The following is an 18151-nucleotide window of genomic DNA, read 5'->3' on the forward strand; positions in this document are numbered from 1 at the left end:
GTGGGAACCACTGATCATGCTGTGGAAACAGACTATATGAAATATCAGTGTTGGAGGAGGCCATCAAGAAGACATGACCGCCAGCTAAACCACAAACTGGATCCGGGCAATCCGAGGCTCCTTACCTCCTCCCCGGTCCTTAGAAAATGCACTCTGCCCGCAGTTCCCACAATGGGAGCCACTTTCTAATATGTAGGCTTGAGAACAATGTGTTGGTGAGACTATATGGATACTGTAAGTGACTGCATCCAGTTAAGGCCTCTAAATAAACTTTTAAGATTGTAGCAGGTGGGTACAGAGATCTACTATTTATGGCCACTCAAGAGAAGCCTTGTCTGTAAATTTAGTAAACCCGACACATACTAATCTACCTCTTTCTTCAGTCTCTTTTTGCCACCCAGTATGGAGGCCAGATTGCAAACCAACAGCCAGTAGTACAGATACTGCCTACCTTCCAGACAGAACCAAGAGCCACACTTGAGTTAAGGATGGATAAGAGGAGAGAAACAAACAGGACAATAAGCTTCCACCTAAACCCAGATACAAGTCTAAGTAGGGTTATGGGAAGAAGAGGAAGCCCTTGGGAGGGAGATAGAACTTGGCACTAGATTTAGACAGTTCCAAATTGCTCACACAGTAAGTGGTGTAATTATCCTTAATTCCTCATTGTGCATCAGTTGTGAAGCCCTGCACCATGAGAGCAGCAGCTAACAAAGAGAAGCAGAGACCCCAGATATCATGAAGGTCCCAAATGCCAAACTTACCAACTGCCATCCACCCTTAACAATGTGTAGGAAGACTAAACAGAATGTAATCAATGGTGTAGTGACAACAGAGCTTTCCAAAACTAATAATTATCTCAAAAAAAAAAAATATTCTGACATCTTACCAGAACATTGTTTCCCATAGAGCCAAAATCTCTTGAGAAACCATCCAAGGAAGGCTGGTTAATAAATTATCAAAAAAACATACAAATACCTTGGCTTTATAACCATTAATAGTGATACAGCTAACATTAATTGAACACTTACTATGTTAGTAGTGCTATTACTATCCCCATTTTACAACTGAGAATATTAAAGAATACAGAAGTGAATCACTTGTTTGCCATCTCTCACTAAACAAGTGAGTGAGCAGGATGTGAATTCAAATCTGCCGGAGTTCAGACTCTGTGCTCTTCACCACCACACAGCCTCTGACATAAAAAAATATTTTCAAGGCTCCAAGCATTTGCATACCCACAAATCAAAATAAAATTATTTTGCAAGTAACATTAACAAAAATTTTGCTTTGACGCTGGAGGGAACGTAAAGATATTTAGATAGCTAGCTCTAAGTAGAAATCTGGGCTTTACGGATCTGGGCTTGGAGTATGGAACAGAGCTGGAAATAAAACACAGATGTTGAGTTATTTCTTGAAGACATCATTTGAGCCACAGGATCCAAATTTATTCACAGGAAACCACTACCAACTTGTGCTTGGGAAAGGGTTTTGCTCTAGCACTAAGCAGCCATTGGCCTCAGTGCCTGGAAATGCCATGTGCTGGCACAAATTCATATAGTACCCAACCATTCAGGCAGAACGCTTCAACAACCAGCCACGTGATGTGAATTCTGAAGGCTTCTGAAACAATTTTGACTGGCGTCACCAAACGGTACGGACTAAAAGAATATCAAAGAAATCTGTTAAAATGGGACTATTCAATGCCATTTATAGGAAAAGGAAAGCTGCTCAAAATACTTTTCATCTCCATAAAGCCATAAACCAGTCTATGAGAAAGTCAATAGAAACTATTTAATTTGAACACTATTACCTGGCTGCATATAAGTAAATTCAGTTGTACTGAATACCTGCAAATACAGAAATGCTTTATAAGAAAAATATTAGCAACATATCTCACAAAAACTCTTTACACAAATGAATTTGTTCTCTGTCATCAGAAATAGAAGCAGATTATCTACTTAGCAATCCTCAAAAGGGACATGGTAATCAAACACAGATACAAGAGAATTTGTATCTACAATTTTATGATCCAATCCTTATTGTTATATTACAAATATGTTAAACAATTTGTTCAGCAGCTTTGAAACAAATGTTATATCTAGTTGTACAGTATGATGTAGAAAAGAGCATAACACTGGTAGAAACTCAGCAGCCTCATGACTTCAGTTACAAATTGGGAAAATGAAAATGAAGAATTCAAGCACGTGCATGCATTTCAATCACAGTCCCTGCATTGGAACCAAAGCATCCATGCTCCAAATGCTGATTTTATCTATATTCAGGGAACGTGTTTTGATGGAAAACATCATAAATTATGAATGTCTGTGTGCTGGGAGATTGTTAAAAAAAAAATAAGGTGGGAGAGCTGTTTAGCTGTTCATTTTGTGTAACAGAAAAACAACAGATATTGTTTTGTAGGCTTGAGAAATTAAACACTAGCTCATTAGTCTTGAGTTACACAAAGTATGAATAATAAGTCCAATGTTTTATCATGGAGTACATTTTCTTCTTAGAGGCAAAAAACAGCAAAGAACAAATCATTAAAATATTCATGAATTTCAACCCTAACGAAAACAATGCAACAAATAGAGCAAGCATTTAGACACAGCATGGAGTGATGGGATGATTTTCCAAAGTATGTACGTGTGTGTGTGTGTGTATAACCTGTGTTATGTACACATAGGATATATATATACACACACACATATATATATACATGTGTGTGCATACATATATATTCCTATACACAGAAATTGTACATATACATATAATTTTACATTTGGCATTCAAAAAAAAAAGCAAAAAAAGCAAAACAGTGTTGGTGAGAATACCTGGCATAGGGAAGAAAAAAAGCGGAATGGCTATCTAAGAAAAAGTAATAACAGAGAGGGCCATAGTTTTATACCCTAAGCATATCTCAATCTCTATCTTGCATAGTCTCAGGAAAAAAACTATGTGGAGGCCAGGCACTAGTGTGGTTCACAGCTTGGTCTAGCCATGTAGTAGATTAGTGTCCCGATCAGTGAGTCTACTCATATCAATACATAGATTGTCTCATCTATCAAATCAATATTATTTGTTTTCAGTTTCCACTTTTCCCTCTAAGGAAAATCCTAACCTGCATTTCTACTTTTCATCCGACTTAAAAAAAAAGAATATTTTTTCTTGGCCTCCTTAAATTTGAAAACATTATTCTCCTGTCTATTTTGAAAAAAAAATAATAAAGGCAATGAAATATATTTCCTTTAAAAAATAGCTTTGTATATATCATAAGCTTATAGAGGACTAGTCAGGTTTATGTAATTTGTTTTATCCCAAATCCATCACCCTACCCTTGCCATGCTTTGACCACAGCCCTTAAGCATTGTATGGTAGGAAGAACTCAGAGCCTCATATTCAAAGTAAGCCTTCATTCAAATTCCACTTTGGCCACATCACAGCTATATGACCTCAGGTAAACTGCTTTATCACACTATCTCTTAATTTCATTCATCTGTAATTATTTTAAAGATATTAAAAGATGTGAAAGATGTGTAAATACAGATATTAAAGAAGATCAAGTACAATAGTTTTCTTAGGAGATTTTCCAGGATACAGCCTGTGCACAAAGAAAATCCTCACCTACCATTCTTAAACTTCACAACAGTAAAACCATGCAGAGTGTTAACAGCTTCCTTTGATCGTGTCCTGGCAGAAGAAGATGACGCTCTGGCCAGCCAGCCAAGGGGTCAACCCAACTTTGCCACTGAGCAGCTCTGGAGTTTGACTAGTCATTTGAACACTTCAAAATCTGTTCATATATCCTTCTATAAAACAGAATCATCCTCGCAAGTCAGTGTAAAGAATTAAAGTAGATCACACATACAAAGTACATTAAAATGGCACACTGTAAGTGCTTAAGAAATACTGACTTCTGACGCAGTTTACCTTCTTTCTCAAAAAGGGCCCTTTCCACATCCCTGTGGAAGACACAGGCAACACTGCACACTAAGGCCTCTCCCTCACTGTCCTTACTAAATAAACACTGACTCTGACTGAACAGTCATATGCTTCCAGGGAGACTGACCATCCCCTTAGCAACAGAAAGCAGTGGATCAGTCAGGGGAAATTACGGTGGTCTCATTCTCCTCACCAGCCATTCGTTTAGGGGAGTTCATATGATACAATTGTAGCCAATGAGAACTGAGGGAAGTCTGCTGGATGACATATGAGAATTCTTCTTTTTTTAGTAAGGAGGCCAGTGAAATACTGATTTATCTTTCCTAACTTCACATGTTATTGCCAAATAACATGGTATGGCCACCTTTCCTCCATGAAGTCAAAGAAAAATAGCAAAAAGACAAGGAGAAACATGAAGTCCAAACCTGCCTCCAGATAGTTTCTTAAATGCTACAACAGATTTTTATTTTTTGGCCACTTTAAATTTGTCCATCTCTTCTTTGCTCCTAAAAGCATCCTAAACTGATGTAATTTCATTATAAAAGTATTCAGTAAGTCAACCACAAACTGATGACTACCTGAATTATTAATAATTATGGTGTTTCACTATAAGAGAAGCCATTTAAACTATATCTTATATTTAAATATTAATGTTATATAGTTTTTAATGAATTATACCAACCTGGACAATCAAACTGCCCCCTTTGCAACTTCCATGAACCCAATGTTTCCAAGTCTCATTGGATATCCATGCTCATTAATCTTTCAGATCTCTAAAAGATTTACTCATTTGCTAATTGGTATTTGCTCACATAGAATTTGACCATTCAAAAGAAATGGCTAGAAAGAGTGGTGACAGTCTGAAACTAGAGTCGCTCCCAATAATTCCTTTCTCCCTTCAGCCATTTCTTGCTACTGCAAAGGTACCATGCTGCAGTCAGAGAAATGAGTAAAGTTTTAGAACCAAATATTAACTGAATTTGAATTTCAAGCCCTTTACTTATTAGATGCCACTTAATATTTATGAAATTCAGCTCTTGTCATCTGTAAAATAGTAACTTCAGGATTCCTATATATGTTGTGAATGTAAAAATAAGGTAACTGTTACGAAAGTATCCTGCAGGGTGACTGGCAGATTTCTTTTTTCTGACAAATAACATCCCCTTTACCAAACTCTAACCAGGCTCCACTGCACCCTCTTCTCAGCAAGGCCTCAACCTTGACCTGTAAAGATTTGAATAAAACACTAACATTCTTTTTAACAGGTCAAGGCTGCATCGCTGGGATGACTCTAAACCCCTTAAAGTACCTGCCTGAGAAAGCAAAAGCCTGCTAAAAGAGTTAACTGTTAGTTCCAGCCTAAACCTCAAGATAGGACCCTGTCTCCCAGTCTCTGTGGGATGCTAGGAGCCTAACTTTGATAACCATCAGTTAACAACCCAGGTGGGTTTCAAACAGAACAAACCACCCCTCCTTGCTTTTTGTAATTTTTCACTTCTCTTACTCTACTGAACCCCCAAGCACCACCCTCCCTATTCTCTATTCTCCCTTAAAAAACCTGGTCACCTCTACACAAATCAAAGTTGAGCTCAGTTCACCCTGGGCCCCTTACCCTACTGGATGTAGTCATATACTTCACTCTGATTAAGATCTGTCCTTAACCACTAGTGTCTGGCTTTGTTTATCTCTGACACTTCCTTCATTCAATTAACTCATTAAATATTTAGAAATAGACATTGGTCATTGAGGACACAAGGTTGTCTGTAATCACTCTCTGTTTTGTCGGGCATCTTCTCTCCTTGTATGCATATGACTGTCAGACTTTATCTCAGCTCTTCAAAGTCTGACCCTACCACCCACTTCCTCATTACCTTTCAGCTGATGAATTATCCTTGAAACAAAACAGCAATTGATCTTTACTAACAGTATTTACTTTCCTTTCTCATTCGCAGCTCTCTGCATGCCTTTCTGCTCAAGTAGTCCAAATGTGTTCTGGAGTCACAAATAGTGAAAGACAATTTACACTTCTTATGCCAATCTCTCTTTTCCCATCACACCTCCATGTGCAGCTGCATCACCTGAGATATGGAGACTTTTAAATCAGGTACCTTCTGAGAAGCAGCCGCACAGGAAGAGACAGTGAAAGTTCACTAACAAGTAAGTCCCCTTCTCCATTGGAGTCAGTAAGTTTAATCCTTTGATTTTTTCCTACCAGAAAGGAGATACATTCTGCATAAAGAAGTCATCGTTCACCAAATAATCTGTATGCAGACACAGTGTAGGATGGAGGGTATTTTTAATAAAATGTTTCATACAATAGAAATGAAAAAGGGACTCGAAAGAGAAAATACATTAGCAACTTAGGGTACTTCATAATCGCTCACAACTCTGTACTAAGTGTTATTTAAATATCATGAGAATAGTAAAATTGAATACTTCATATCCACTTTGGATACAGCGGTGAAAGTTTTCAGGAAAGCACAGAGAATGGCATAATATCTATCATTTAATAACCTGTGCTGAGTTTTGTTCCTAAATTGCACACCACACATGATCCCCACAGAGGTAAAATGCATTAGCATAGGGCTTATGAGAGGCCTCTGAACTAAAATGACTCACATAGATAACCAATTAAAGTGATTATAAAGTATGTCAAATTTGAGGGGTGAAATGAAAGTTAAAATGGATGAATCAGAAACAGTAATCTCTCTAATTGCAAGCTGTGTTTCAAGTTAGAAGTGGCATATACAATACCGGTAACATTAGTGGATAAATGAAAAGCAGACAAATAAATAGGTGATAAAGACATTCTGGAGTATCTGAAAATGTATTCTGTCCAATTAACTGTCTTGCCACTGAAGTCAGACAGAAAAAAACATCATAAACTCCTGACAAATCATGGCTACCAAACAAGAGAGAATTTTTTTTAGGTTAAACTGAATTTCATTTTTTGAAAAAGAAAACAAAACCCAAGTGCCTATGAAAAAAATAAGATAAAATACTCTTATCTTGCTTGTCTTCTTATACATACAGTTTAGAATCAGTTTCCAATAATCACTGATTGAATAATCAACTTTTAATTAACCCCAGGGGATTATCTTGATTTTTTGAGGACTTTAAATACTTGCTCTATTGAAAAATCAGACATTTACTATTGACAGTATCTAATCTGTTTAATTGTACCATTATCAACATATTATATCTCCCTCATTTATTTCTATGCATGAAAGACTTTGAAACCTTAACCACAGAATGGTCTCCTAAACCTCAGATAAGGCTTCAAAAGAACAAATCTTATAGCAAGATTTAAAAGTCTGCTTTATTCTCAGTCTAATTTATTTTCAATGTAGATCAGACTGGTCATCTTTCCTTTCCTTTTGAATTAAATAATCACTGTGACTTGATTACTTTCTAGCTACTCATATATTTATTGAAGGCCTACCACATGAAGTGGTGATATAAACAAAATTTTTAAAACAAATACCTACACCAACATCTAATATATTGCCAACAGTCAAAGCTAAATTTATTTTTAAACAGTTAGTTTGTTTTACTCCTGCTGGGTAATATTTTAATATTCATTTAGCACATATTTACTAAACATCTACTACGTTCCAGGAATAAACATGTGAATTTACAGTGAACTCTTTAAACAAGTACATTGTACTTAATGCGAAGCCAGCATGGAAAGGCATTCTTGCTCTTGGGGAGTTCACACAGAAGGTCACAAGAGTTACAGTGAAGTCTGCCATGCAGAAATCAGGTATATTACCAAACATGATTGGAGCATCAGGGTCTTGCACATTGACTGGTGATTAGCATGTATTTGTTGAGAGAAAGAAAAATGTTTTCAGTGATGAAATGGCTGAGCTGAGTCTTGAGGGTAAAAAAAGGAATTATCCAGGCAAGGGAAGTTAGGAAACGTGAAAAATATATGGGCTGTGTAGACATAGGGCTCACGTCTGGGAATTTCAGGAATGGTGCAAAAGTGTTCAGTATACATAGTAACAGTCATGAAGCTAAGAAAACAGAATCCTGAAAATGAGTGAAAGGTAAAAGTCTCAACAGTTCTAAGTCAGGAACTCCCAAATAATTCAAGTAGAAGGCAGTCTTCCAAAATGAACAGCATGTGTCCTGTAAACACAGCTCAAAAGTAACTTTGAAAAACATAGTCACATCAAGTATGTACTCTACCACAAAGTTCTGAGACTTGTTCATAAATATGAGTAAAATATATTTCAGTGAAAGCAGAGATATTATAATAGGGGAAAATGCTGCATGTAGGATAAAATATTTCTATCAAGTCCTGGGCTGATCATTTTTTAAGTCTTTTTTCTTGGGCAAGTAATTTGACCTCTTAAAGGTTTATTTTCCTCTTTCCTAAATCTGCCTTTCAGGGTGATTATGGGACTCCAAGTAGGTAAATTTAAGTTGACCATCAAAGTTTTTATCTCAGTATATAATATATACAGTCTAAACAACGTTAACACTAACTCTTTGATAAGACAAAAGATTAACCAAGTTTAAAGTATTAGCATAAAATCTGTACAAGAGGTAGGGTGAAGCCAGTCATTTTGCAATAAAGGGTATGAAAAAGGGGTGAATAGGATTGAAAATGTATTTAATTTCAGTTGGCATTAGAAAATTATAAGTGTTCACCTAAGTAAATAAAACTTTTTTTAAATATAGATAAATATCAATGATCAGTACTTTGACAAAGATTATGGCATATACTTCATGTTGTATTTTAACGTTCACATAATCGGTGTTTAACATTTCTTGCATCAATGACACAAAGCTATCCCCATAGTATATTGATGAAATCTCTGCTCAGGCAGTATATTCAGTATTTGTCATTGGTAGATAATAGGGAGAAATTAAGCAGGGAAGTCAATGTAAAAATAATCAAAAGGGGTAGTCCTATAGTTATTAAAAAGTCGGTTGGGAATGGACAAGTTACAGTATTAGAAAAACTGTCCACAAATCCTCTCATTAATACTTAGAATAAAGTATAAGTGTGCTTATTTTCTTAAATAAGGATGTACTCTCCTGTAAGTTTCAGCTATGACATTGGTTTATTTTACAAGTAGTGGCATTCATTTCTATGCTAACATCATACTTGCATCCCTGAAAAATGCTGGTGACTGCAAAGTTATACAGTAAAAAATATCCTGGCTTATGGGAAAAGACAGGATGAGAGGTCAGAACATTCTAAACCTACAGAAATGTATAACCAAGCACTAATGACAACCATAACAATCTTAATTAAAATACTAGTGAGGTTAGATCTCTACTGATGTTTGTACCTAGCACTGGCATCTTCTTTCAAGATGCAAAGCCTGAAAACTGTGATCCAGGGTGTAGCCTTTAAAAAAATAAAAATAAAAACAAATGCATCATTTTAATGCAGGAGAAAATGACTTTCCAGGTTTTTTTTTTTTTTAGCTGTACTCTCAACATTTCCAGATACATAGTATACTGGAAATCAAGATGGTTCTTAAACTGCGAAATGAACAAATACTTGCAGTAAAGGAAAGCATGTGAGTTGATTTTTCAGATGTTTCACGAACACAGTCGTAAATTGTTAAGGCTTTCTCTTTAGTAATGAGAAAGCTTGCTCTTGATCACTTAAGAAATTAATGAGCTGAAGAAGTCATACATGGAGCTACACAATTCCTGCATCATCCTCCTATTAAACAATCATGTATAGAAGAAACACACCAATAAACAAACTGAATTATATCTTGAACGCATCCGATGCTCTCTGGCTACAACTCTGTATGTCAGCAACAGAACATACTTAATAGCTCAAGGCAAATCCGACACTCTCAATCTCAAAACATCATCTATCAAAGGTGATGTTATCAGGATTAAATGAGGCAGTGGGAGAAAATGTCCGGCACAGCTCCCTAGCAGGCAAAAGGCACTCAAAAATATCAGTTCCCTTGGACACTAAAAGAAAAGTGTCCAATTCTGTATATTTAATATCAAACTTTTTAAATTTTTGTTCTAGTTTAGTTATTTTTGTTTCTTTTTTTATTTTCTTATTTCTTCATGGTTTTTTGTTTTGTTTTGTTTTGCTTGGTTTTGCTTCCCCAGGGTAAAAACAAAAAGGATTTTAAAAAAGCTCTGGATAAGCAGAGAAAAATGAATGAAAAATATATAATGAAAGCAAATTTGACCTACATACTTCTGAGATTTTACCCAAAATTCCACACATACACAAAACAAAGCATATTGGCGTGCAAACAGTGATGGAAGAACGAGGGAATGAAGTTACATATAAAGGTGGAGAAAAATTCTGAAATTGACAACCATCAACAGTTGGCCTTTCCAAAGTTACTGATGACATTTTTATCGAGATGCTCCATGGGTACTTCAAACTCATACATATCAATGTAGAAAATTACAAGCAAACAAAACAAAAACAAAATCAAAAACACCTCTTGCCTAAAATAAGTGGTTTTATTTATTTCCCTATTTCTACTAAAACAGCCTTTCTTTCTGTCAGATACGCTTAAAACTTCAGGCACCACCCAGCTTCCTCCCAATTTCCCTATTCAAATGCCTTATTAAGATCCATTAATTCTTCCAGAGATAAGTGACACGCCCCCTCATTCCTTTTTGATTTCCCTCCGGTCCACCTCATGCAAGCCAGTAGACGGAAAACAAAACTTTAATCACGGTCTTAAATGTTTTAATGTTTATTCATTTTTGAGAGAGAGAGAGAAAGTGAGAGAGCAAAGGAGGGGCAAAGACAGAGGGAGACACAGAATCTGAAACAGGCTCCAGGCTCTGAGCTGAACCCAGGAACCATGAGATCCTGACCTGAGCCAAGATCTGGATGCTTAACTGACTGAGCCACCCAGGCACCCCATCATGTTCTTCTTCTGCCCAAACAATGGCCCCAAAAGATCTACAACAGAGTCCAGCTCAGCTTTGCCTCCTGGCCTTCCTGCCTCACAGTCCCACCAATACTTCCACAATTGACTCCAACAACTCACCATTCCAAACCCATAAGTTAATTAAGTTGCATTAGTTCTGTCCTTTGAACATTTGGTGCATCCTTTCTTACAACTTGCTCACCTGTTTTTAACACCTTATATTATCTTCTCCATCTAGCATGTTGAGTCCCTTTCTGCTTTCGTGAATGGCAAGGTGGTGCCCTGGTTAAAAGCAAGTCCTGGGGCGCGTGGGTGGCTTAGTCGGTTAAGCGTCCGACTTTTCGCTTAGGTCATGATCTCGCGGTTCGTGGGTTCGAGCCCCGCCTCGGGCTCTGTGCTGACTGCCAGCTCGGAGCCTGGAGTCTGTTTCAGAGTCTGTATCTCCCTCTCTCTCTGATCCTCCCCTGCTCACGCTGTCTCTCTCTCTCTCTCTCTCTCTCTCTCTCTCTCTCTCTCTCTCTCTCCTAGAAATAAATAAAACATTAAAAAAAATTTAAAAAAGAAAAAAAAAACAAGTCTCTCCACATGTCCTAGGTTCACATCTTTGTTTCCTGGCTGGACAACCTGAGACAGTTATTTAAATTTTCTATGCCTCACAGCCCTCAAGTGTAAAAGGGGAATTAATATGATAAAAATGAGAGGGCTCTTCTACGTATTAAGCTAGTTAGTACATGTAAAGTGCTTACAATAGTGCCTGGCAGCAAACACTCAAAAAAGTTTAGCTCTTTCTAGGTGCTGAATTCCTAAGGGCTTATTTAGACCATTTAATTCTTAATTAATTATATATCCTTTGTCATTTTGCAACATTTTGTTGAACAGTTTATTATCTCTTGTATGCTTACTTGGCTTTTATATTTTTTGCCCTCTCAACTATCCAAGTTGAATTCTATGCACTACTCCTTCCACGCACATGCAAATTTTCAAACAAATACAATAAATACATTAAAAATGGGCATTCAACTAGAATGCCCAATTCCAGATAAATACTAGCTATAATTGATAACAGGCAAATCAGAGGAATTCCTCTGTACCTCAATTTCCTCATTCATAAAATAAAGTTAATAGTCTCTTGGATTCTTGATGACTATTTGTCATAAGAAGGTTAAATGTACTTTGAACTAGCAGCCTACACTGTTACGAGATGCTGGGATTATACTCACAAATATTTGTCCCTTGATTAACTGACAAAATGGCACAAAATTTAAATATCACCATCACTTTGAGCTGTAGATATGTTGTATTAATTTTTTTAATCTGATGCAAAAGTTTGGTGTTCAGAGGACTGAATTAAGAGTTTAGAGACCAGAGTTCTAGTTACTAACCCTTGTACTTTTCTGTTTGACCTTTTCCTGACTGTGTCCCCATCCTAAGCCTCTCTGAGACTAGTATCAACCTGGTGTTGGCCCATCAAAGAGATACATGATACAATAAGAAACCCATTCCTCAAGACCCTTTACTGCCATCTGCTGGAAAACTGTGAAAATAAACGTATATTCTATCACCACAGCTATGCGTGGCGCCCCCTGGAGTTGTTCATGATACAACCTAGACAACCATTCCTAGGAATGCTGCTGAATAAGGTGCCTGAGGCACCACAGACATTTAATAAATGTTTGAAGAATGAGTAGATGATGAATGAGCCATCCTCATCAATGAATCGGATTATCTCTGCTCCTTCAATACTCTTCTTAATCACAGAGCAGTATCTGATGACTTAAAAAAAAAAAAAGCCAAATACGTGGAATGTTTTTAAACCACGGACAGATTTATCTGTATTCATAATATATGGGGACATAGTACAGCTGACATTTTATAGGAGGCCTACTATATATTATCACAATTGTTCAGTACAATTGTGGCAGTACAGCAACTATCGGATACATTTATGTCAGATTTTCAAATAAACAAACGATGACTGAGTTTAAGTTGCTTCTTCAAAGTCAAGAGACTTAATGATCTAAGGATCCTGATTTCAAATCCAATGGTCTTTCCCCTTCCCTGCTAGTTTTAGTAACAAAATGGAGCCAAGAAAATTTTGACCACTGACCTGAAATTCTTAAAACTGTCATCTGTTGATTGTTATGCTTACAAATACTCTCAAAATTCCCTATCATACTTCTTCACTATTTAAATTCAGACAAGTCTGTTTCATGACATCATAACTTTCTAAAATGTCTTATAATGGACGTTTAATGAATTGTTAGTGGCATAAATGAGTATTTGACGCCAGAAAGTAGGTCGACAGCCATAGAGAATCAGCACTATTATAACTCTAAAAACTGTAAACAGTTAAAAGTTATTAAAATATTCTAAATAGTACCATATAGAAGTACTTTCATTTGCTGAACAATTAAAGATACCTTGGCTCTATGAAGTTTAGGAATATTACATTTAATAAAAGCATAAAAGCACTGGGTGCATCTCAAAGTGTTCTCATATCATATAATTTGGAAAATTAAAACTGATTTATAATCTTTTAAATAGGCCTACCTTCAATATAATTGGGATGGTATAAAGGGCACAAGACATTTTGAATCTAGGTCAGTAAACCTTGAAAAACAATAATATTCCCTTTACAAGAATATTAAAATTATTGAATTAATTTTGCATCCACCAACACCCAGAGGACTAATTTTATTTTGGACAAAAAAAAAAAAAAAAAAACCTACACAAAAAACAAAAGCAGTTCAAACTTGCTCTTCCACTTATCAAGCACTTTCCTCATGCTTTCAAAAGTTCACCACTATGAGAGATGACCCTGAAAACAGATAAATTAAAATCATTTCCCAAATGCCAAAAGCCAGAGAGAGCAGAGGACTAGTCCCAGGGTCTTCTGATTGGCAACCTTGTTTCCATTCACATTTGTTTCCTCACAAGGAAATAGACAAAAACAAATTACACTGTTCGCTTGGTTACCGGACTCCATCTCTTCAGCTCATTTCTCAGTCCCATTACAGACTAGTTCTGTTTGAAGGAAAGCCATTTACTAAATTACATGAGGTTTGATTTTCTTCTTGTACTGAATGACGTTATTTTCTTCCATTAATTGATTCTCTAATAGGACATTACCTCGGGGAGAACATTAGCCCCCAGTGTCATTGAAAAGACTCACTGGACACCCAGGACCCACCACCTCCCCTTCTTGCTCTTCGGGGCTCCAATGCAGCGTTAGAAACTTAAGTGACCAAATGCTCTGCTTAACTCCTTTGGCATAAAGCAAAAAAGGAAATCTTCCGGGTTGTGCGTTGACAAATAACAATATTAATTTACACAGTCTATCTTCTCCGAGTGCAAATGGATATGGAGTTGATGCAACAGAAACATTGCAAGAGAGGCTGCCATCAAAGGATGAGCGGGGGCTAGATTCAAAAGGATATGAGAGAGGCTGTCGGTGAAACAGCCTACAGAGAAGACAGGTGTGTGGAGGAGACCTTCCTGTACACCTGAAACTAGTAGTGACCCACACAGCTGTGATTTATTTTTGGAAGGTACACTTCTCTAACCAAGGATGACCTACTAGCACTTCACCAGAAAGAGAAAATGTAAGCAGATGCCTGTAAGTTCAACTAATTAACTAGGCAATTCACTTCCAGCTCCTCATGATTTTGGCTTAGGTAAGTGTTCTGTGTAGGGCTGAAGTGGATTGCAAAAGAGATGAATAGCTCCGTTCTTACCTTACATTTTCGTACAAAAATGCTTCTATTTCATATATGAACATCCAGTAATAGATGTCTATTAATAATGCTTGAGTAATTTTTAAGGTAAAGACAATGATTTTAGAAAGTAAAAAAAAAAAAAAAAAGCTTCAGGAAAGCAGCCCATACATATTACCATTTGGGAACCTGCATATACATAGATTCAAACAGCAAATGCACCGTGAATCAGACTCAAGTTATCCCTTGAAATTTATGAGGACAGACACAGGGGCCAAGTTTGGAATACAAAGATAAATAATTGCAGAAGTTAAGAGTTATAGAATCTCCTCTCTGTTGACAATTAAATCCAGACTTGACAATTAAATCCCACCCTTACTTCATTAGATATTAATCTTGCAGTGGAAATGAGAGGCTTTTAAAGGAGCATTTCTGCTATAATAAAAAAGGCTTTCACTACAGTAGAACAATAATGTTGTGTTGAAAGTTAGAACTATTAGACCTTGTTAGCTAATTATGGTATTGGCATCCACTTAAGTTGCTCAGTTTTTCACTTCTGTCATTTTCTCCCATTCAACTGCTGCAGTTCAAAACGTTTTGACTACTTAAAAGGGAATACATCATCTTTGCCTTTCCCCAGTCTAACTGCACACCACTTTCCAAAGCAATAGCTTCAATCATGCTTCATAAAATCCCCTGCAAGTATATTGTTGGAAACATAAATCAGCAAGCTGGGATTTTAGTATTTCTAAGGCAAGCCCAGGGATCACTAACTGGAGGCTTGGCCATGGCCCCATTTATAAAAGAATAAACAAAATTATGAGTTACGCTAGATCCATTTTTTTTTTCCAAAGATTGCTCCAGTGGTGTGGCTGATACTTGCTTCTGCATCCTTAATAGGAGAACAAAACACTAACCTAGAAAACTGGACTCCGGGATCAGAACTGCTGTTTCCAAGCATCTCTGACTTCATTAGGACACATGCATAGGACTACCTGCTCAGTTTCACAAAAGCTAGGTCTCTCTGATAAGCATCTATTCCTCTATGAGGGCCATCCACGCATTTTTAAAATCGCACTAGATATAGAGATCTTTAGGACGACGCTCTCTCCTCCTTCCCTGTTTCGTTACACTGAATATAGGCTCTCTTTCAGGCATGCTTGATTCTTAGAGTCCCTCATTACAATCTCCCTGCAATTCTGAATTATAAACTAGGAGAACCACAATTTCAGAGGTTACATACATAGACCCAAATTAAATGTGTCTGCGTGTGATATTTAAACATTCCTAGATTCCCCTGTTGTCCCCCAAATTCCAACACACTTATAGTGTCTATAAGTGTAAATTCCCAGACTCCACATCTGAAACATATTTCTTCTCCAAGCCAGTCACAATGTAATCATAAGTCTGCATAAACTTGCTTTCTATTATGCCCCCATCTTAATCCACACTAGCTACACTCAGTTAATTGCAGTGGTATTTTAACTGCAATTTTCAGGGACAGCTTCTTAGGACTCACTGATACCTGTCTGTATTATAAATGAACAGTTAAACATAATCAGCAGCTCTACAAAAATTAAAGCAGCGTGTCTGTAGGGCATAAAGTATATGTTGATCTTTGCTATAATAGTGATTAAATTAACTGGCCTAATACTAGCTTCAGATGGACATATTTGCAATTTTGCTATGACTGAAATTTTGCATACGCTACGTTACTAAGGGGAAATGAGCAGTATCTTACCAAGACACTTTATAAACTATAGCAACATTCAGTGTTTGAATTCTGATTTCTGAACCTAACATCTGCATCCAATCCTTTTTCATCAGCCACTAACACTATATAGCTTTAGGGAGGTGAGGGCAGAGAAAGGAAGGCTTCATATCCAAAATGTCAAGCCCAGCTGAAGAATGATAGAAAGACCCAGGGAGTGAGGAAGAACAGAAAACAACCATTTCTGAATTTAAAATGGAGTTCTACCACCCCCTGCTGGACCAAATGAGCAACACACAGGAGGCTAAAAAAATGCTTAGAATTGAATACAGTGGAGATATTTTAACTTGTCTTATAATTTATGTTTTCTAAAAAAAAAAAAACAATTTTCATGCCACACTAATATTATAACATTCTGTGCAATTACCACACATCACAAAACGACATCTATTTTCTTTTTCTTTCAACACCTCCACCAATGCATGTTTTAGCATTTTATGTTCTCAAATGTCCAAACTTGTCTGGACAGCTGAAAATGCTTCCATTTATTATAAATATATTTTATGTGAAAGTGAACTATCCAAACAAAGCAAGATAAATTCAGATCTGTCTCTATACAGATAAACACAGATAGCTTCCACAAATTCTCTCAGGTTATTCTAGTAAGCAATTCATTTTTTTTTTCCTCAAGAGATAAAAATCTCACCAGTTCTCCACAAGCTAAAACATCCCTTCCAAGTGTAATTACAATCTGACGCTATAAAAATTTTCAACCTTGATGTATTAACAAGGGTGGGGGGAAGCTGAGAATGAATGACTGCAACACATGCCTAGTTTTACCCATTTGCCTTCTTACACACAACATCCATGGCCCCTCTCTTAGTTTCAATAGAAATAAACCATCACCGTTCACTTCAGAGTCAGGAATTGGGGGCTTGAGAAAAGGAGGAAAAAAAAAAAAGAGAGAGTGTCTAAAAATTGAATTTCTTGCACACGAGAGAGAATTCACAAACGAGTTTAATGCTGATAGTTTCTGCTGCTTCTGTAAAACATCCTCGTCCCCTTTCCTTCCGCAACCTGTGATATTTAACTGTTAACACACACCAACAGACTCATCCAATTTTTGATCATGAACATCAGAAAAGCCAAGAACCCAGAGAAAGAAGCAGTTTGCCTCGAGCTCCTGCGCCCTGATGCCAATCTCCAATTCTGTATTTTCTCTCATTTCAGGGTCTGCACAGAACAGATCTAATCTTCAGCGGCAGCTAAAACCCACAGTGAACATAATAACAACAATAACTATAACTTTAGTTCTCGCATGTAATTCTTCTGCTGCCTCCCTCTGCCCCCTCGGTCGGGTGGAAGGGGGAGGGAAAGTAAATGCAAGAAGGCACCACACTCCTACCTTGCCCGCTACTGACAAGCAACCCGAGCAGGTAGAAGGAGAGGAGGAGGCTCATGTTCAGGACGTGACACCGGAGGACAGTTCCAAAGTTATTAAGTCCAGCCCTGGAGAGAGAACCTTCCGCCGCCACGGCCGCCTCAGCTAGAGCCGCCGCCGCTCCCGGGGTGCCCGGCCGCCCGCAGCCCGCGCGCTCCTCCTCGCAAAGTGACTGCAAGCTCCGCTCCTTGCCGCACTATATCCAGGCAGCGGCGGCGGCGGCGGCGGCGGCAGCAGCAGCAGCAGCGGCCGCCGCGGCGGCAGCAGAGCCGGGCGGGGAGGGAGGCGGGGGCGGGGGCGCGGGGAGGGGCGGGGAGGCGCGGCGCGGTGTATCCCTCCGCGCCGCACGGAGGCCGCTTCTCCCGAGACGCGCGGCCCCGGGATTCGTCCGCAGTCGCGCTCGGAGGCGCGGGTTCGGTTCCCGCTGCCTCCAGCTGGGGTGGCCGCGGCGATCCGGCTG

The 18151-nt window shown here is 37.9% G+C and overlaps 1 protein-coding gene across 2 annotated transcripts in view; it reads right to left on the minus strand.

Annotated features, from left to right (window-relative positions):
• NCAM2 (neural cell adhesion molecule 2) overlaps window positions 1-17800 on the minus strand; it is a 505403-nt gene extending 487603 nt beyond the window's left edge. For both annotated transcript variants that reach the window (XM_039248946.1, XM_039248947.1), the window contains exon 1: window positions 17656-17800. In XM_039248946.1, coding sequence (XP_039104877.1) covers window positions 17656-17710 — 55 coding nt within the window. In that variant the 5' untranslated portion in view covers window positions 17711-17800. The remainder of the gene's footprint in view (window positions 1-17655) is intronic.
• Between the last annotated feature and the right edge of the window lie 351 nt (window positions 17801-18151).

The sequence above is a fragment of the Hyaena hyaena genome, unplaced genomic scaffold (genome assembly GCF_003009895.1).
Source record: "Hyaena hyaena isolate Hyena2069 unplaced genomic scaffold, ASM300989v1 scaffold_323, whole genome shotgun sequence".
Classification (NCBI taxonomy): domain Eukaryota; kingdom Metazoa; phylum Chordata; class Mammalia; order Carnivora; family Hyaenidae; genus Hyaena; species Hyaena hyaena.